Source organism: Anolis sagrei, chromosome 9 (genome assembly GCF_037176765.1).
Source record: "Anolis sagrei isolate rAnoSag1 chromosome 9, rAnoSag1.mat, whole genome shotgun sequence".
Lineage (NCBI taxonomy): Eukaryota > Metazoa > Chordata > Lepidosauria > Squamata > Dactyloidae > Anolis > Anolis sagrei.
Genome location: NC_090029.1, coordinates 21978107 through 21990937, shown reverse-complemented (window position 1 = coordinate 21990937; position 12831 = coordinate 21978107). Strand labels below are relative to the sequence as shown.

Sequence of the window (12831 nt, the reverse complement as noted above, 5' to 3'; positions counted from 1 at the left end):
TATGTATCAATGGTTTCCAGCATTGTTTTGACCAGGGACCACTTGACCAGGGGCCACTTTGACCAGGGACCACTTGACCAGGGACCACTGTGACCAGGGACCATTTTAACTAGGGACCACTTTACCAGGGACCACTTGACCAGGGACCACTTGACCAGGGGCGACTTTGAACAAGGACCACTTGTCCAGGGACCACTATGACCAGGGACCACTTGACCTGGGGCTACTTTGACCAGGGACCACTATGACCAGGGACCACTTTAACCAGGGACCACTTGACCAGGGACTACTTTGACCAGGGACCACTTGACCTGGGACTACTTTGACCAGGGACCACTTGATCAGGGATCACTTGACCAGGGGCCACTTTGACCAGGGGCTACTTTGACCAGGGACCACTTGACCAGGGGCCGCTTTGACCAGGGACCACTTGACCAGGGGCCACTTTGAACAAGGACCAGTTGACCAGGGACCATTTTGACCAGGGACCACTTTTAACCAGGTACTACTTGACCAGGGACTACTTTGACCAGGGACCGCTTGACCAGGGACCACTTGATCAGGGGCCACTTTGACTAGGAGCCACTTGACCAGGGGCCACTTTGACCAGGGGCCACTTTGACCAGGTACTACTTGACCAGGGACTACTTTGACCAGGGACCACTTGACCTGGGACTACTTTGACCAGGGACCACTTGACCAGGGGCCACTTTGACCAGGGACCACTCTCCAACATTAGTTCCAGAAGGGTTACAAATCGGTTTTTGGTCAACTTTAGATTTGGTTTGGTTATTTGGTGTGCTGATTCAGAAAATTGCACTGGATAGACCACATGAGTTCTAGTTTCTGATATAGAACATATGCCATCCAGTAGTCACCATCTGCTCACCAACAGAAAAGCATATTTAATAAGCCTCAGCACTATAAGAGTGTTTTTGGAGGCTAGTGACTCTCATTGCAACGGTGTACTAATGGTGAGACCACGGACCATATTTTAGTTCTTGTGGACCACTGGTGGTCCATGGACCACAGGTTGGGAACTACTGATATATATCTGTCATCTTGCATGAGGCAGATATGAAGCAGATATGTGGGGTGGAAAACTGCAGGTATATTTGTATTGTCGAAGAATTTCATGGCCAGAATCACTGGGTTGTTGTAGGTTTTTCGAGCTGTATGACCATGTTCTAGAAGCATTCTCTCCTGAAGTTTCACCTCCATCTATGGCAGGTATCCTCAAAGGTTTGAGTTCTCTCACAACCTCTGAGGATGCCTGCCATATATGCAGGCAAAACGTCAGGAGAGAATGCTTCTAGAACATGGCCATACAGCCCAAAAAACCTACAACAACCCTGCGTGTATATTTGTAGGCACATATGTACATTTACATTAGTTGTTTGGATTTTTGTACTTCAAACAATCATATTAGATGGGTGATTATAGGAAATGAACTAGCTATTATTCTAAAAAGTCAACCTTGTTCACATTTTACAGAATTGCTGTTCTTTTATCTATGGGTCTTTTGGATTCATGGTGTCAGATGAGCAGCGGTCAGCGACCACAGATTGTTGTGGGCGGGGACATGCTGACATGGTGTGTTTGGAGTACAGAGTGTTTCAAAAAGATGGACCTGATTCGGAATTGCTGTGTCTGTTCAACCATGAATGCCCATGAACAAATAATATAATAACACTTTATTTATATTCCACCTTCTCCCCAAGGGGACTCAAGGCGGATCACAGTACACATACACTGCAAACCTTCAATGCCATTTTGAACAGACAGGACAGAGACAGACAGAACAGAAAGGAGATACGTTGTATCACTGTCCAGTTGTTTTTTGGTTTTTTTGGCACCTTGGAGGTTGTGCATGAATCCAGCCACAAGGTGGTGCTGTCGCTCCATCCTCTATGACTAAGAGCCACCAGGACTTCCTCCTTCCTTTTCGTCTCTGGGTATTTTCTGATCTTTTGTGTATGGTGTCGTAAAATGCCTCCCGGGCTTTTTAGGGGCATCTAATTTCTCTATTTACAGCTCTAAGCTGTTTTCAAACTGCTTAGGTAAGCAGTAAGCTGGGCCGACAGTCGGGAGCTCATGCCGACCCAGAGCTTCAAACTGGCAACCTTTCGGTTGGTAAATCTTTTCATTGCTGGTGATTTACCAGCTGTGCTAAAGCCTGGCCCTTTATATATTGCTTTGAAATGGGGTCCTTCATTTTGAAACACCTTGTATTTTCTAACCATGGGTGCTTGAATCTGAGGATGCAGAATCCATGTTTGTAGAAGGCCCACGGTGTAGCTTAAAGGCAACAACATTCAAATCAGAAAACTGGTAATAGTTATAAAAGTGTAATATAAGGTTAATGTGTGATAGAAGGTGTCTTGTTTCATTTATCAATATTTTTCATGGGTGTAGCTACACTGTCGAATGAGTATAGTTTGACACTACTTTAACAGCCATGGTTCAATGTTATGGAATCACGAGAGTGTTAGTTTTATGAGATCTTTAGCCTTCTCTGCCAAAGAGTGTTGGTGTGTCATCAAATTATAGCTCCCGATGAGATTGTCTTGCTCTTTCTCCCCATTTTGGTTCTCAAACTGACTGACCCAATGTTAGCCTTCTGTAGATTTCTTAGCAATTGGGAGAACTTGAGCTGGATCTGCCAAGTACCATTCCAGCATCCCAACCGTTCTTCCTCATCAACACATTCAAGGATCAAGTGCTGACTGGGATTGTGTTTTTAATATTCGTCACTTCTTTACTTTCATGATGCTTTGAGTGGTGGCCCAGTTTGCCCTTGTGGTCGAGTTAGTCCTGAGATTACTGCAGGAGGGAGTATTTGAGGGGACTTCTTATGTCATAGCTTAGCCTCTTAGTATCTGTGCAGTTTTAATTCTTCTATACCCAGCAAGTTTCAGGGCAGAATGAAGCAACTGCCTCAGGACTGTGAACAGGGTTGGGAATGGTCAGTGGTGCCGGTTGGGCACAGCAATGAGTTGGGGAAGGATCATTGGTCTCACAAATGATCTAAGTGAATTCTCACAGCGTGCTGGAATGTTCCCAATGCTTCCCAATGGTAGAAGGTAAAGGTAAAGGTTGTCCCCTGACATTAAGTCCAGTCATGTCTGACTCTGGGGTGTGGTGCTCATCTCCATTTCTAAGCCGAAGAGCCAGCATTGTCCATAGACACCTCCAAGGTCATGTGGCCAGCATGACCGCATGGAGCATGGTAGAAGAGTAATCATTTATTTATTTATTTATTTATTTATTTCATACACTTGTACCCCACCCTTCTAACCCTTGAGGGAGGACTCAGGGCGGCCTCACAGCAAACCCCATTCGGTGCCATCATAATGATAATAACAACCAACAAATTCATTAAAACAAAACATTAAATAAACAGTTGTTGAAACACGCCAATTAAAATCCGGGTCCAGGTCAATTCATTGTCACTTCGAAATTGCTTATGTCTTCTTAATACAGCCGCAGTTCAGTGATCAAAAGCAAGGTCCCACAGCCAAGTCTTGAGTTTCCTTCTAAATAATGGTAAACAAGCTGCTGATCATAGAGTCATAGAGTTGGAAGAGACATCGAGGGCCAACCCCATTCTGACAAGAAGCAGGAAAATTGCATTCAAAGCACCCCCGACAGATGGCCATCCAGCCTCTGCTTAAAGGTCTCCAAAGAAGGAGCCTCCACCATACTCCGGGGCAGAGACTTCCACTGCTGAACAGTTCTCACAGTCAGGAAGTTCTTCCTAATAATTAGCTGGAATCTCCTTTCCTGTAGTTTGAAGCCATTGTTCCATGTCCAAGTCTCCAGGACAGCAGAAAACAAGCTTGTTCCCTCCTCCTTATGACTTCTCCTCATATCTTTATCCATGGCCCTCATCATGTCTCCTCTTAGCCTTCTGTTCTTCAGCCTAGACATGTCCAACTCTTTAAGCTGCTTCTCATAGGGCTTGTTCTCCAGACCCTTGATCCTTTTAGTCACCGCCCTCTGGACACATCCCAGCTTAGAGTAAACATCTCCTTTCAATTCCAGTGCCCAGAATTGGACCCAGTGTGATTCCAGGTGTGGTCTGACCAAGGTGGAGTAGAGTGGTAGCATGACTTCCCTCGATCTAGGCACTAGACTCCTATTTATGCAAGCCAAAATCCCATTGGCTTTTTTAGCTGCCACATCACATTGTTGGCTCATGTTTAACTTGTTGTCCACGAGGACTCCAAGATCTTTTTCAGGAACCTTTGTCCATATTTATTGATCTTCTTCCTCCACGTTTCTCAGAACACAGCCTGAAAGCCGCTGACACAAGGGAAAAACTAGTTCCATCAAGACCATCTCTGAGAAGTTGGGCCAAATGGCTTCCATGCTCTGAGCATCCCCTGATAGTGCCCAGCATCCCTTGAAGCTCAGCAAACATCCTTGTTAGTGTCAAGGATGTGATACAATTGTTCTTTTGTTTAGACTTAAGCTTACTTCCAGTGCTTCTTCCTCCCTCCCCTGGGGTTTCTGTTCTTGTCCTCCATGAATAGGACATTTATGGACACAGTTCCTTATTTGTGTCTGTGATTCCTTTGCCCCAGGAAGTCCTCCTTGCATAACATCCTTGGATCACGCCAAGAGTCGGTCTTGTCCGTCTGCAAGGAATTGGCTTGCTGCGGCCATAATGTAGTCATCCTTGTAGTGTAGCCAAGTGGTTTGTAGTAAACAGAGCTTCCTTTTAAAAATATGTGCAGCATAGTGGGTCGCCTTTCTCTCTGTGATGTCCTGGCAGTTCAGACTCTTTTGTGTGAATACAGCCATCCATAGCTCCCTATTCAGCCTGGCTTTTCTACCTAGTATAAACGAAACCGTTGAACTAGGTAGGCATCATTTCTGAAATTCTTCAGTGTTTACAACTGTAAGTAATCTAGTTTGCTAATAAGAGATAGAGAAAGAAATTAACGAGTGCTTCAGATGCTGCCTCTACCACTGGAAATCTTGTTCAGACAGTGCCTCTCGCTCCTTGTGTTCAGTAGGAATTGCTCATAAATCTTCCATGTACAAAGCAACCCCCCTCAAAATGCAACCTGAGAGTCTTGAACTGAATTACTTACCTGTCTGAACACATCTCCCCTTATGAACCCTCCAGGACTTTAAGATCATCTAGGGAGGCCCTGCTCTTGGTCCTGCCTTCGTCTCAAGTACAGCTGGCGAGAATATGAGACAGAGCCTTCTCAGTGGTGGCATCTCGGCTGTGGAACGCCCTCCCTAAGGATAGCAGATTGGCCTCCTCCCTTTTAACATTTCGAAAGAGAGTCAAGACTTTGCTCTTTGAGCAGGCATTTCCAAATACAGTGTAATAGACAGAGCAAACGGAATGGTTGAATGATGTGATTGGACAGTGTTTATAATAGGAGACTCTAATATTCATGTTTTTATTGATTTTGTTATGGTTTTATTCTCCGATTATTTTTATTGTATTGAAATTGTATTTTATGGTCTTGGCACCAATTGTGAACCGCCCCAAGTCACCATGTCGGTTGGGTATAAATATAGTAAATAAATAAATAAATAACATAACATAACATATTACCTTACTCTTTGCTTCCCTGTCACTGCATAAAGTTTTGGTCAGGATAAACCACCTTCCACTTCTCCTCTCTGAAGGTTTTTCTGCTGTCTTCTCTGGCACAGATGTACAGTAGAGTCTCGCTTATCTGACCTTCGCTTATCTGACATTCTGTCTTATCTGATGTCCCCCTTTTCCTCCAGCATTTCCCCTTCAATTAAAAGAGTATTCTCCAACACTCCCTCCAAGGGGGAGGAGGAAGGAAAGGGGGAAATGTGGCAGGACTGGAAACATCCTCCCTCCTTCCCTCTGTGATTTCCACATTCTTCTTCCGCATCCGGGCACTTCCTGCTGGGCCTCTCTAGCCCCAAGGCGTTGCCTTGCCTTAATCCTTTGAGTTCCTGTTGTTAGTATTCTAGGTGTCTAGCACCATGTCGGATGGGTAACAGTAAGAGATGTTGTGCAGGAAGCGGATCTTAGCCACGTCCCATGCACAAGACTCACAGACAAGAGTAGAAATGAGCAGAAAAAATCTTTACTCTTAATAGCAGAGATGAAATACAAACTTGCAATGTTGCATTGTTGTTGTTCATTCGTTCAGTCGTCTCCGACTCTTCGTGACCTCATGGACCAGCCCACGCCAGAGCTCCCTGTCGGCCGTTACCACCCCCAGCTCCCTCAAGGTCAGTCCAGTCACTTCAAGGATGCCATCCATCCATCTTGCCCTTGGTCGGCCCCTCTTCCTTTTACCTTCCACTTTCCCCAGCATAATTGTCTTCTCTAGGCTTTCCTGCCTCCTCATGATGTGGCCAAAGTACTTCAACTTTGTCTCTAGTATCTTTTCCTCCAGTGAGCTGTCGGGTTTTATTTCCTGGAGGATGGACTGGTTGGATCTTCTCGCAGTCCAAGGCACTCTCAGAACTTTCCTCCAACACCACAGCTCAAAAGCATCGATCTTCCTTCGCTCAGCCTTCCCTAAGGTCCAGCTCTCACATCCGTAGGTTACTACAGGGAATATCATGGCTTTGACTAGGCGGATCTTTGTTGCCAGTCTGATGTCTCTACTCTTTACTATTTTATCGAGATTGGACATTGCTCTCCAATTTGTTGCATACAAAAACCAAATAGTGCAAGAAACTTACGTAGTCTAACACAAAATAAGGCAGCTTCATCTTAAGTCAAATGAGAAAGCAAAACATAAACCTTGAGCAAACAGCTATTCCACCACAGCTTCCTTTAGAGCAGCACAACGGCTTCTCTCCAACCTGCTCATCAGAGCAGAGCGTTTGAGCATAAATCTTCTCTGAGGAAAAACTCTCCAGAACTGTATCCTAAAAACCCATACAGTTATACCCTATCGGGTGTGGTCCAAGATTGCTGTTTGACCTACATTACCAGCTGCACATAATAATTACCATCATAAGGTTTTTCTTCAGCACACACACACTTGGTTCTGCTACAACTTACTGTAACAGGAGACACCGTATTATTCAACATTTTCATTTATCCAACGTTCTGCCAACCTGTTTCTGCCAGATAAGCAGAACTCTTCTGTATTCCCAAGGCTGATCACTGCCATCTTGTGTATGTCGCACCTCAGAATAGATTCACCTTGCTGAAATCACCAAACTGTACAAGGACTTAAGTCTTTGTAGTTTATTGAAAAATAAAAGATAAATGTTCTTAAAAACAAGTGATATTCTAAAAGATTAGTATAACATAACACTTTGACGCATTCCAAGAGACACCAACAAGACAAAATCCCATGAGAACATGACAAAGTCCCGAGACCATCGACACAAGAACTACAAGATAATCCTGGCAAACGAGCACAAGCTGCTTGATTGAGCGAAAAGTTGCTCTGATAAAGGTTTGTTTTCAAACACCCTTTGCAACACGTGAAAGCATTTCTTTTGCCTCTGACTCCCTTCTTGTTAGCTATTCTCACACTCCTTCGAACTCTGAATTCCAAACGGTCAGCTCGATCTAAGGTTCCCGTTTCATCAAGGTCAGGCTGCTCGTTAGTGTCAGCTTGGTTGCCTTCCTGAGAACTGTCCTCCTTTTCAGAGTCAATTTGCACCTGACTTTGTACCAAAAACATCATTCACTTCTGTGGGAAACTGAACTTGCACACCCAGTTCCTCATTGTCTATAACAGGAACATTTTGAACCTGATTGTGAACCTGAATCCCATCATCCTCATCAGAGTCACTCTGAGACCCCATCTGAGTCACAACACTATCAGTCTGTGGTTCCAGCTGAGTCACAACAGTGTGCTTGTGCTGTCTGTTTTCCCTGACTTGTTATATTTTGTGCATTTATGTGTTACGCTTTATGCATCCTCATGGTCCTGCTAGTTACTGCATGGCTATCAGACACGGCCCCTATGGCTATGGGGATGGTGGTTTCAATTGATATATACCATACTTTGGCCTGAGTAAATTGATACTTAATGGTCGCGTTGCAAAAGAAAAACATATCAGGCTTGTAGAACAAAATTTTCTCTTTCAGATGATACTATTCACAAGCATATTTTTTAATAATTGTCTTGGAACTTTACTATTTGTGCCAAAAGGTCCAAATTTGAAGATACCCTGCTGGGCGGTTATAGATGATGAGTAGTTGCAAATCTGGCAGTTTTATGTCCAGCACAAGCATAATGCTTGGTCAAAATGTCAAGTCCATATCTTTGTTTGGATCGAAATTTTTGCAGTCTGAATATTGGTCAAAATTTGTTGCAACACATTTGATGCACACTTTGAGTCAACTTGTTGGATTGGGTTTTGCATCCATAATATTAAAATTAATTTCATTGGAATCAGCAGAGAAAAACTGCAGGATTTCAATTTACTAGCCATTCTTATACTTTTAATTTCCATTTTATTAGACCCCCAAAATGACATTTTCTTAAATGTCATGCACACGCACACTGACTACCCTTCAGATAAGGGGTTCTAGATCAGCAACTATTGCAGTTAGAGACCTCAAATTTTGGGAAACTTAGTTTAACACCTGTCTGGCGCTATAGCTAAAATTTGAACAAAATTGGAGACATGATGGTGGGAAGGCATGGAATGACCATGTTCACAAATCAATATATTCTGTCTAGGAATCTATAGGCCCTTCAGCCCAACTCTATGAACAACTTCCACTTTTCCTAAAAATAGCCGTAACATTTTGTGTTGACATTGCTGTATTTTTGCTGTAAATCTTTTGCCAGAGTGAGGACACTCTCTTGTTAAATACGTTCAAAACAAATGGTCCGCACAGTTGTACATTTGGCAGAGAGAAACGGGAAAATTGTATAACTAACAGTTGTAGAACACACTGATACAAATGCCATACATGGAGAAGTTTTATCAGATCCTGAAAATGCTTAAGGAACAGTTAATAATTGGGTTTGCACGAACGAGGCGCCATCAAGGTAAGAGAGAACCAAGTATGGTTATGCTTTGCAAACCGTAAGGCTCCCCTTGTGTTTGACTGGCCTCAAAGGGTTCAAGGAATGGTTTTCTAGGAAACCTGCGCAAGTCAAAAAGGTGCTCAGTTTGGTTTCAGTAAACGGAAGTATTTTGAGATCTGTCACTAGAAGGGAAGTTTCTAAAAATGAAAAAAGAAATTGGACAAATTCTACTTCCACCGAAGCTCTGGAGGAAGTTGAAGGCTCTAACTTAGTTACACAAATAAAGCAGAAAGCAGGTCGTCAGAAATGCGGATTTGACCAGGCCTTTACATAGATCCGTTCTCTTGCAATTTGGTTCTCAGACTTGCAGGAGCCTTCATTGGTTGATTGTCTCTTCAGTGTTTTTTAAGCTCTGGACCTCCTTTGGGGGAAAATATTAGAAATGGGACTCAAATTATCACAGTGACCCATTCACATCCATTGTATTTTGGACTTACTTATAAGATAAAGATGTAAATAAGTAGGTTTCGGCATTTCATGTCTTCAAAACATTGATGATAGTGTGTTGAAAATCAAATATATATACTGTATATACTTGAGTATAAGCCTAGATTTTCAGCCCCTTTTTTAGGCTGAAAAAAGTTCTCTCGGCTTATACTCGAGTCAAGGTTATTTATTATTTTACTCTGCTATTAGTATTATTTTTATTTTTATTACATTTATTATTATTATTATTATTATTATTACATTTATTATTTTACTCTATTATTATTACATTTACATTATTTTACTCTATTATTACTTTTATTACATTTATTATTTTACTCTATTGTTATTGCATTTACATTATTTTACTGTATTATATTTATTACATTTATTATTTTACTCTATTGTTGTTATTACATTTATTATTTTATTATTATTACTATTATTATTCAATTTACATTATTTACTCTATTATTATTTTTTTATTACATGTTATTACATCTATTATTTTATTCTATCATTATAGGTAATAGGTAATAAGCACATTTACATTGAAGGAGGTTAGAGTAATGGTTGAATCAGAGTTGGGAAGTCTTATCTTAAATTACTATTTTGTGTAAATACTCAAAAACATTTAACCTACTGACGATTACCAGTAGCAGCTACATTTCTCACCGTCAGCTTATACTTGAGTCAATATGTTTTTCCAGTTTTTTGTGATAAAATTAGGTCCCTCGGCTTATATTTGGGTTGGCTTATACTCGAGTATATACGGTAGTTTGCTGTGAGTTTTCCGGGCTTTTTTGTACCAAGTTTCTGGAGCATTCTCTCCTGACATTTTGCCCACAACTATGGCAGGCATCCTCAGAGGTTGTGAGATTTTTTGGAAACTAGGCAAGCGGGGCTTATCTATTTGTGGAACTCCAAGTGGCCAGCTACTGGTCAAAGGACATTTAATCAACTACCAAGCTTGCAAACTTTGTGATTTGTTTGTTTAAAAATGCAATACAACGGTTTGGTTTTCTCCTGACACGATAAATAAATAAATATCTGTGGAATAATGTCCATGGTGGGAGAAAGAGCACTTGTCTGCTTGAGGCAAGTGTGAATGTTTCAATTGGCCACCTTGATTAGCATTGAATGGCCTTGCAGCTTCATAGCCTGTCTGGTTGCTGCCTAGGGGGATCCTTTGTTGTGAGATGTTAGCTGGCCCTGAATGCTTCTTTTTTTGAATTCTCCTGTTTTTTGAGTGTTGCTCTAAGAAAATCCAACAAAGGATTCCCCCTGGTAGCAACCAGACAGGCTTTGAAGCTGCAAAGCCATTTAATCAAGGTGGCCAATTGCAACATTCACACTTGCCTCAAGCAGACAAGAGTTCTTTCTCCCACCCTGGACATTTCACAGATATATAAAAATCACTTAACTAGTTTCCTTTTTAAAAAAACTTAATAAACTTTGATTTGAGAAAAAATACAGATATATAGACATATACTATACATTTCCCTCTCTTTTATTTACATTCACCCCTGTGCTCCCCTTCTCCAAAGCCATTTTTTCTTCTAAAGTCCCACCAAAAGTTCAATTCTTCATTTGGAGGTAAATTCCCATCTTCTTTTTCCAATACTTTTGCTAGAATTTTCCCCCCATAATTCCTTCTTTACTTTTAAGTTTGATGTTTACTTTTAAGTATTGTTCAATGTCATTTTCCAGACTTCTTTATACCATTCATGAATCTGTATTTTAATTGTATCTCTAATATTTTGCAATTAGCAATCTAGCTGCTGTTAATAGCATGTCTATTAAATTTCCCCCCCTCTTATCTTTCCCATCCTCTTTTTAAATTAAAAGTAATATTTCTACTGGATTCCTCCTAATTTTTATATCCATAATATTTTCTATTTCCATTATAACCAATTCCCAAAAATCTTTTACATATTTGCAATCCTGCAACTTGACTAGTTTTCAACAGACCTCACAACCTCTGGGGATGCCTGCTATAGATGAGGGTGAAATGTCAGGAAAGAATGCTTCTGGAACATAGTCATACAGCCCGGAAAACTCCCAGCCACCCAATGATCCCGTCCATGAAAGCTTTTGACAACAATATATACGAAATTTGATCATTCTTGCAGTTTGTTCCTTTACAAAAAATAATATTCAGAAACTTAATAGAGAGAGCATTTTCATGTATAGCTATGCATAATCCTTGAAAATTAAGAATTTCAGAGCCTTTTCCTTTTGCAGAAGTAAATTGGAGAAATGCCTTGCGGTACCTTAAAAACACAGATCTGTTTATTGTGTCGTAAGTATTATAAATATATTGATTATGTTGACAGAATTTTAAAGCGATTCTCTTTTGTTTCCATTTTCTATTTTAGCGTTCTGGGTCATGAAACTTAATCCACAGCAAGCTCCACTGTATGTAAGTAGAACTTTTTAAACAAACTACATCCGTTTTGAATGGTAGCCTTTTTGTAGAGACACGAATGTTGCCCAAAATCTATAGTAAGCAACATGGAGCTGTTAATGTTTTGCATTCCCATTGCTGGTTTCTTGTAGTGTCATTGTAGTGACATTTTAAATACACACACAGAAAAAACAGAATTTTCCTAGTACTTTGATTGAAGTGATTGAAGGCATGCTAGTAACTATAAAGCCTGATAGTTTTAGGACTCGTGAACATGAGATGTGAGGGATGTAGGGCATTATGAATATTTGGGTAAACATACTGGCAAAAAGCCATTTATATCTTTGTGCACTGATTTGGAATGAACTTTGGTGTGAAGCAACTGTCTCTGTAAAAAGGACTCTGCATCCTTTGGGGTTCATTGTCTTGCTTCCCCATAAGTTTGGACTGTGTAGATGTGGCGGAATTTATTTATCGTGTCATCAGCAACCATACCATTGTATTACATTTCTAACAGAACAAAACAAACAAACAGATTTAAAAAATCACACATAGTTCACCTTTTTACCAGTTCACACACTGTCTTGCAGATGATCATTAAAGAATAGAAAGTTTACTCTTTAAAATACAAAGTCACGTGTATATATTCATGTGAACAGTTGCATTGACTCACACAATGTCATCTGAGTTCTTCTCCCCCTTTGGAGGGAGAAGGGCAGGGTATAAATATAGGAAATACATAAATAAATTCAAATGATCCTTAGGTGTCCACGTGGAAGACCTTCTTCTAGCAGCCCAGAAGCAAAACCCTATCTCTGTAAGCTCCCGTACAGCTAAATATGTAATAATAATAATAATAATAATACTTTATTTATACCCCGCCACCATCTCCCCAAGGGGACTCGGGGCGGCTTACATGAGACTAAGCCCAACAACACATAAATTAAAACAAAACAGCAAGCAAATAAAACAGTACAATTA

The 12831-nt window shown here is 41.0% G+C and overlaps 1 protein-coding gene across 10 annotated transcripts in view; it reads left to right on the top strand.

The window, feature by feature from the left end:
• Positions 1-12831, top strand: part of AKAP13 (A-kinase anchoring protein 13) — a 290558-nt gene that overhangs the window by 80573 nt on the left and 197154 nt on the right. For all 10 annotated transcript variants that reach the window (XM_067471354.1, XM_067471352.1, XM_067471349.1 and 7 more), the window contains one exon: positions 11822-11865. In XM_067471354.1, the coding sequence (XP_067327455.1) occupies positions 11833-11865 (33 nt within the window). In that variant the 5' untranslated portion in view covers positions 11822-11832. The remainder of the gene's footprint in view (positions 1-11821; positions 11866-12831) is intronic.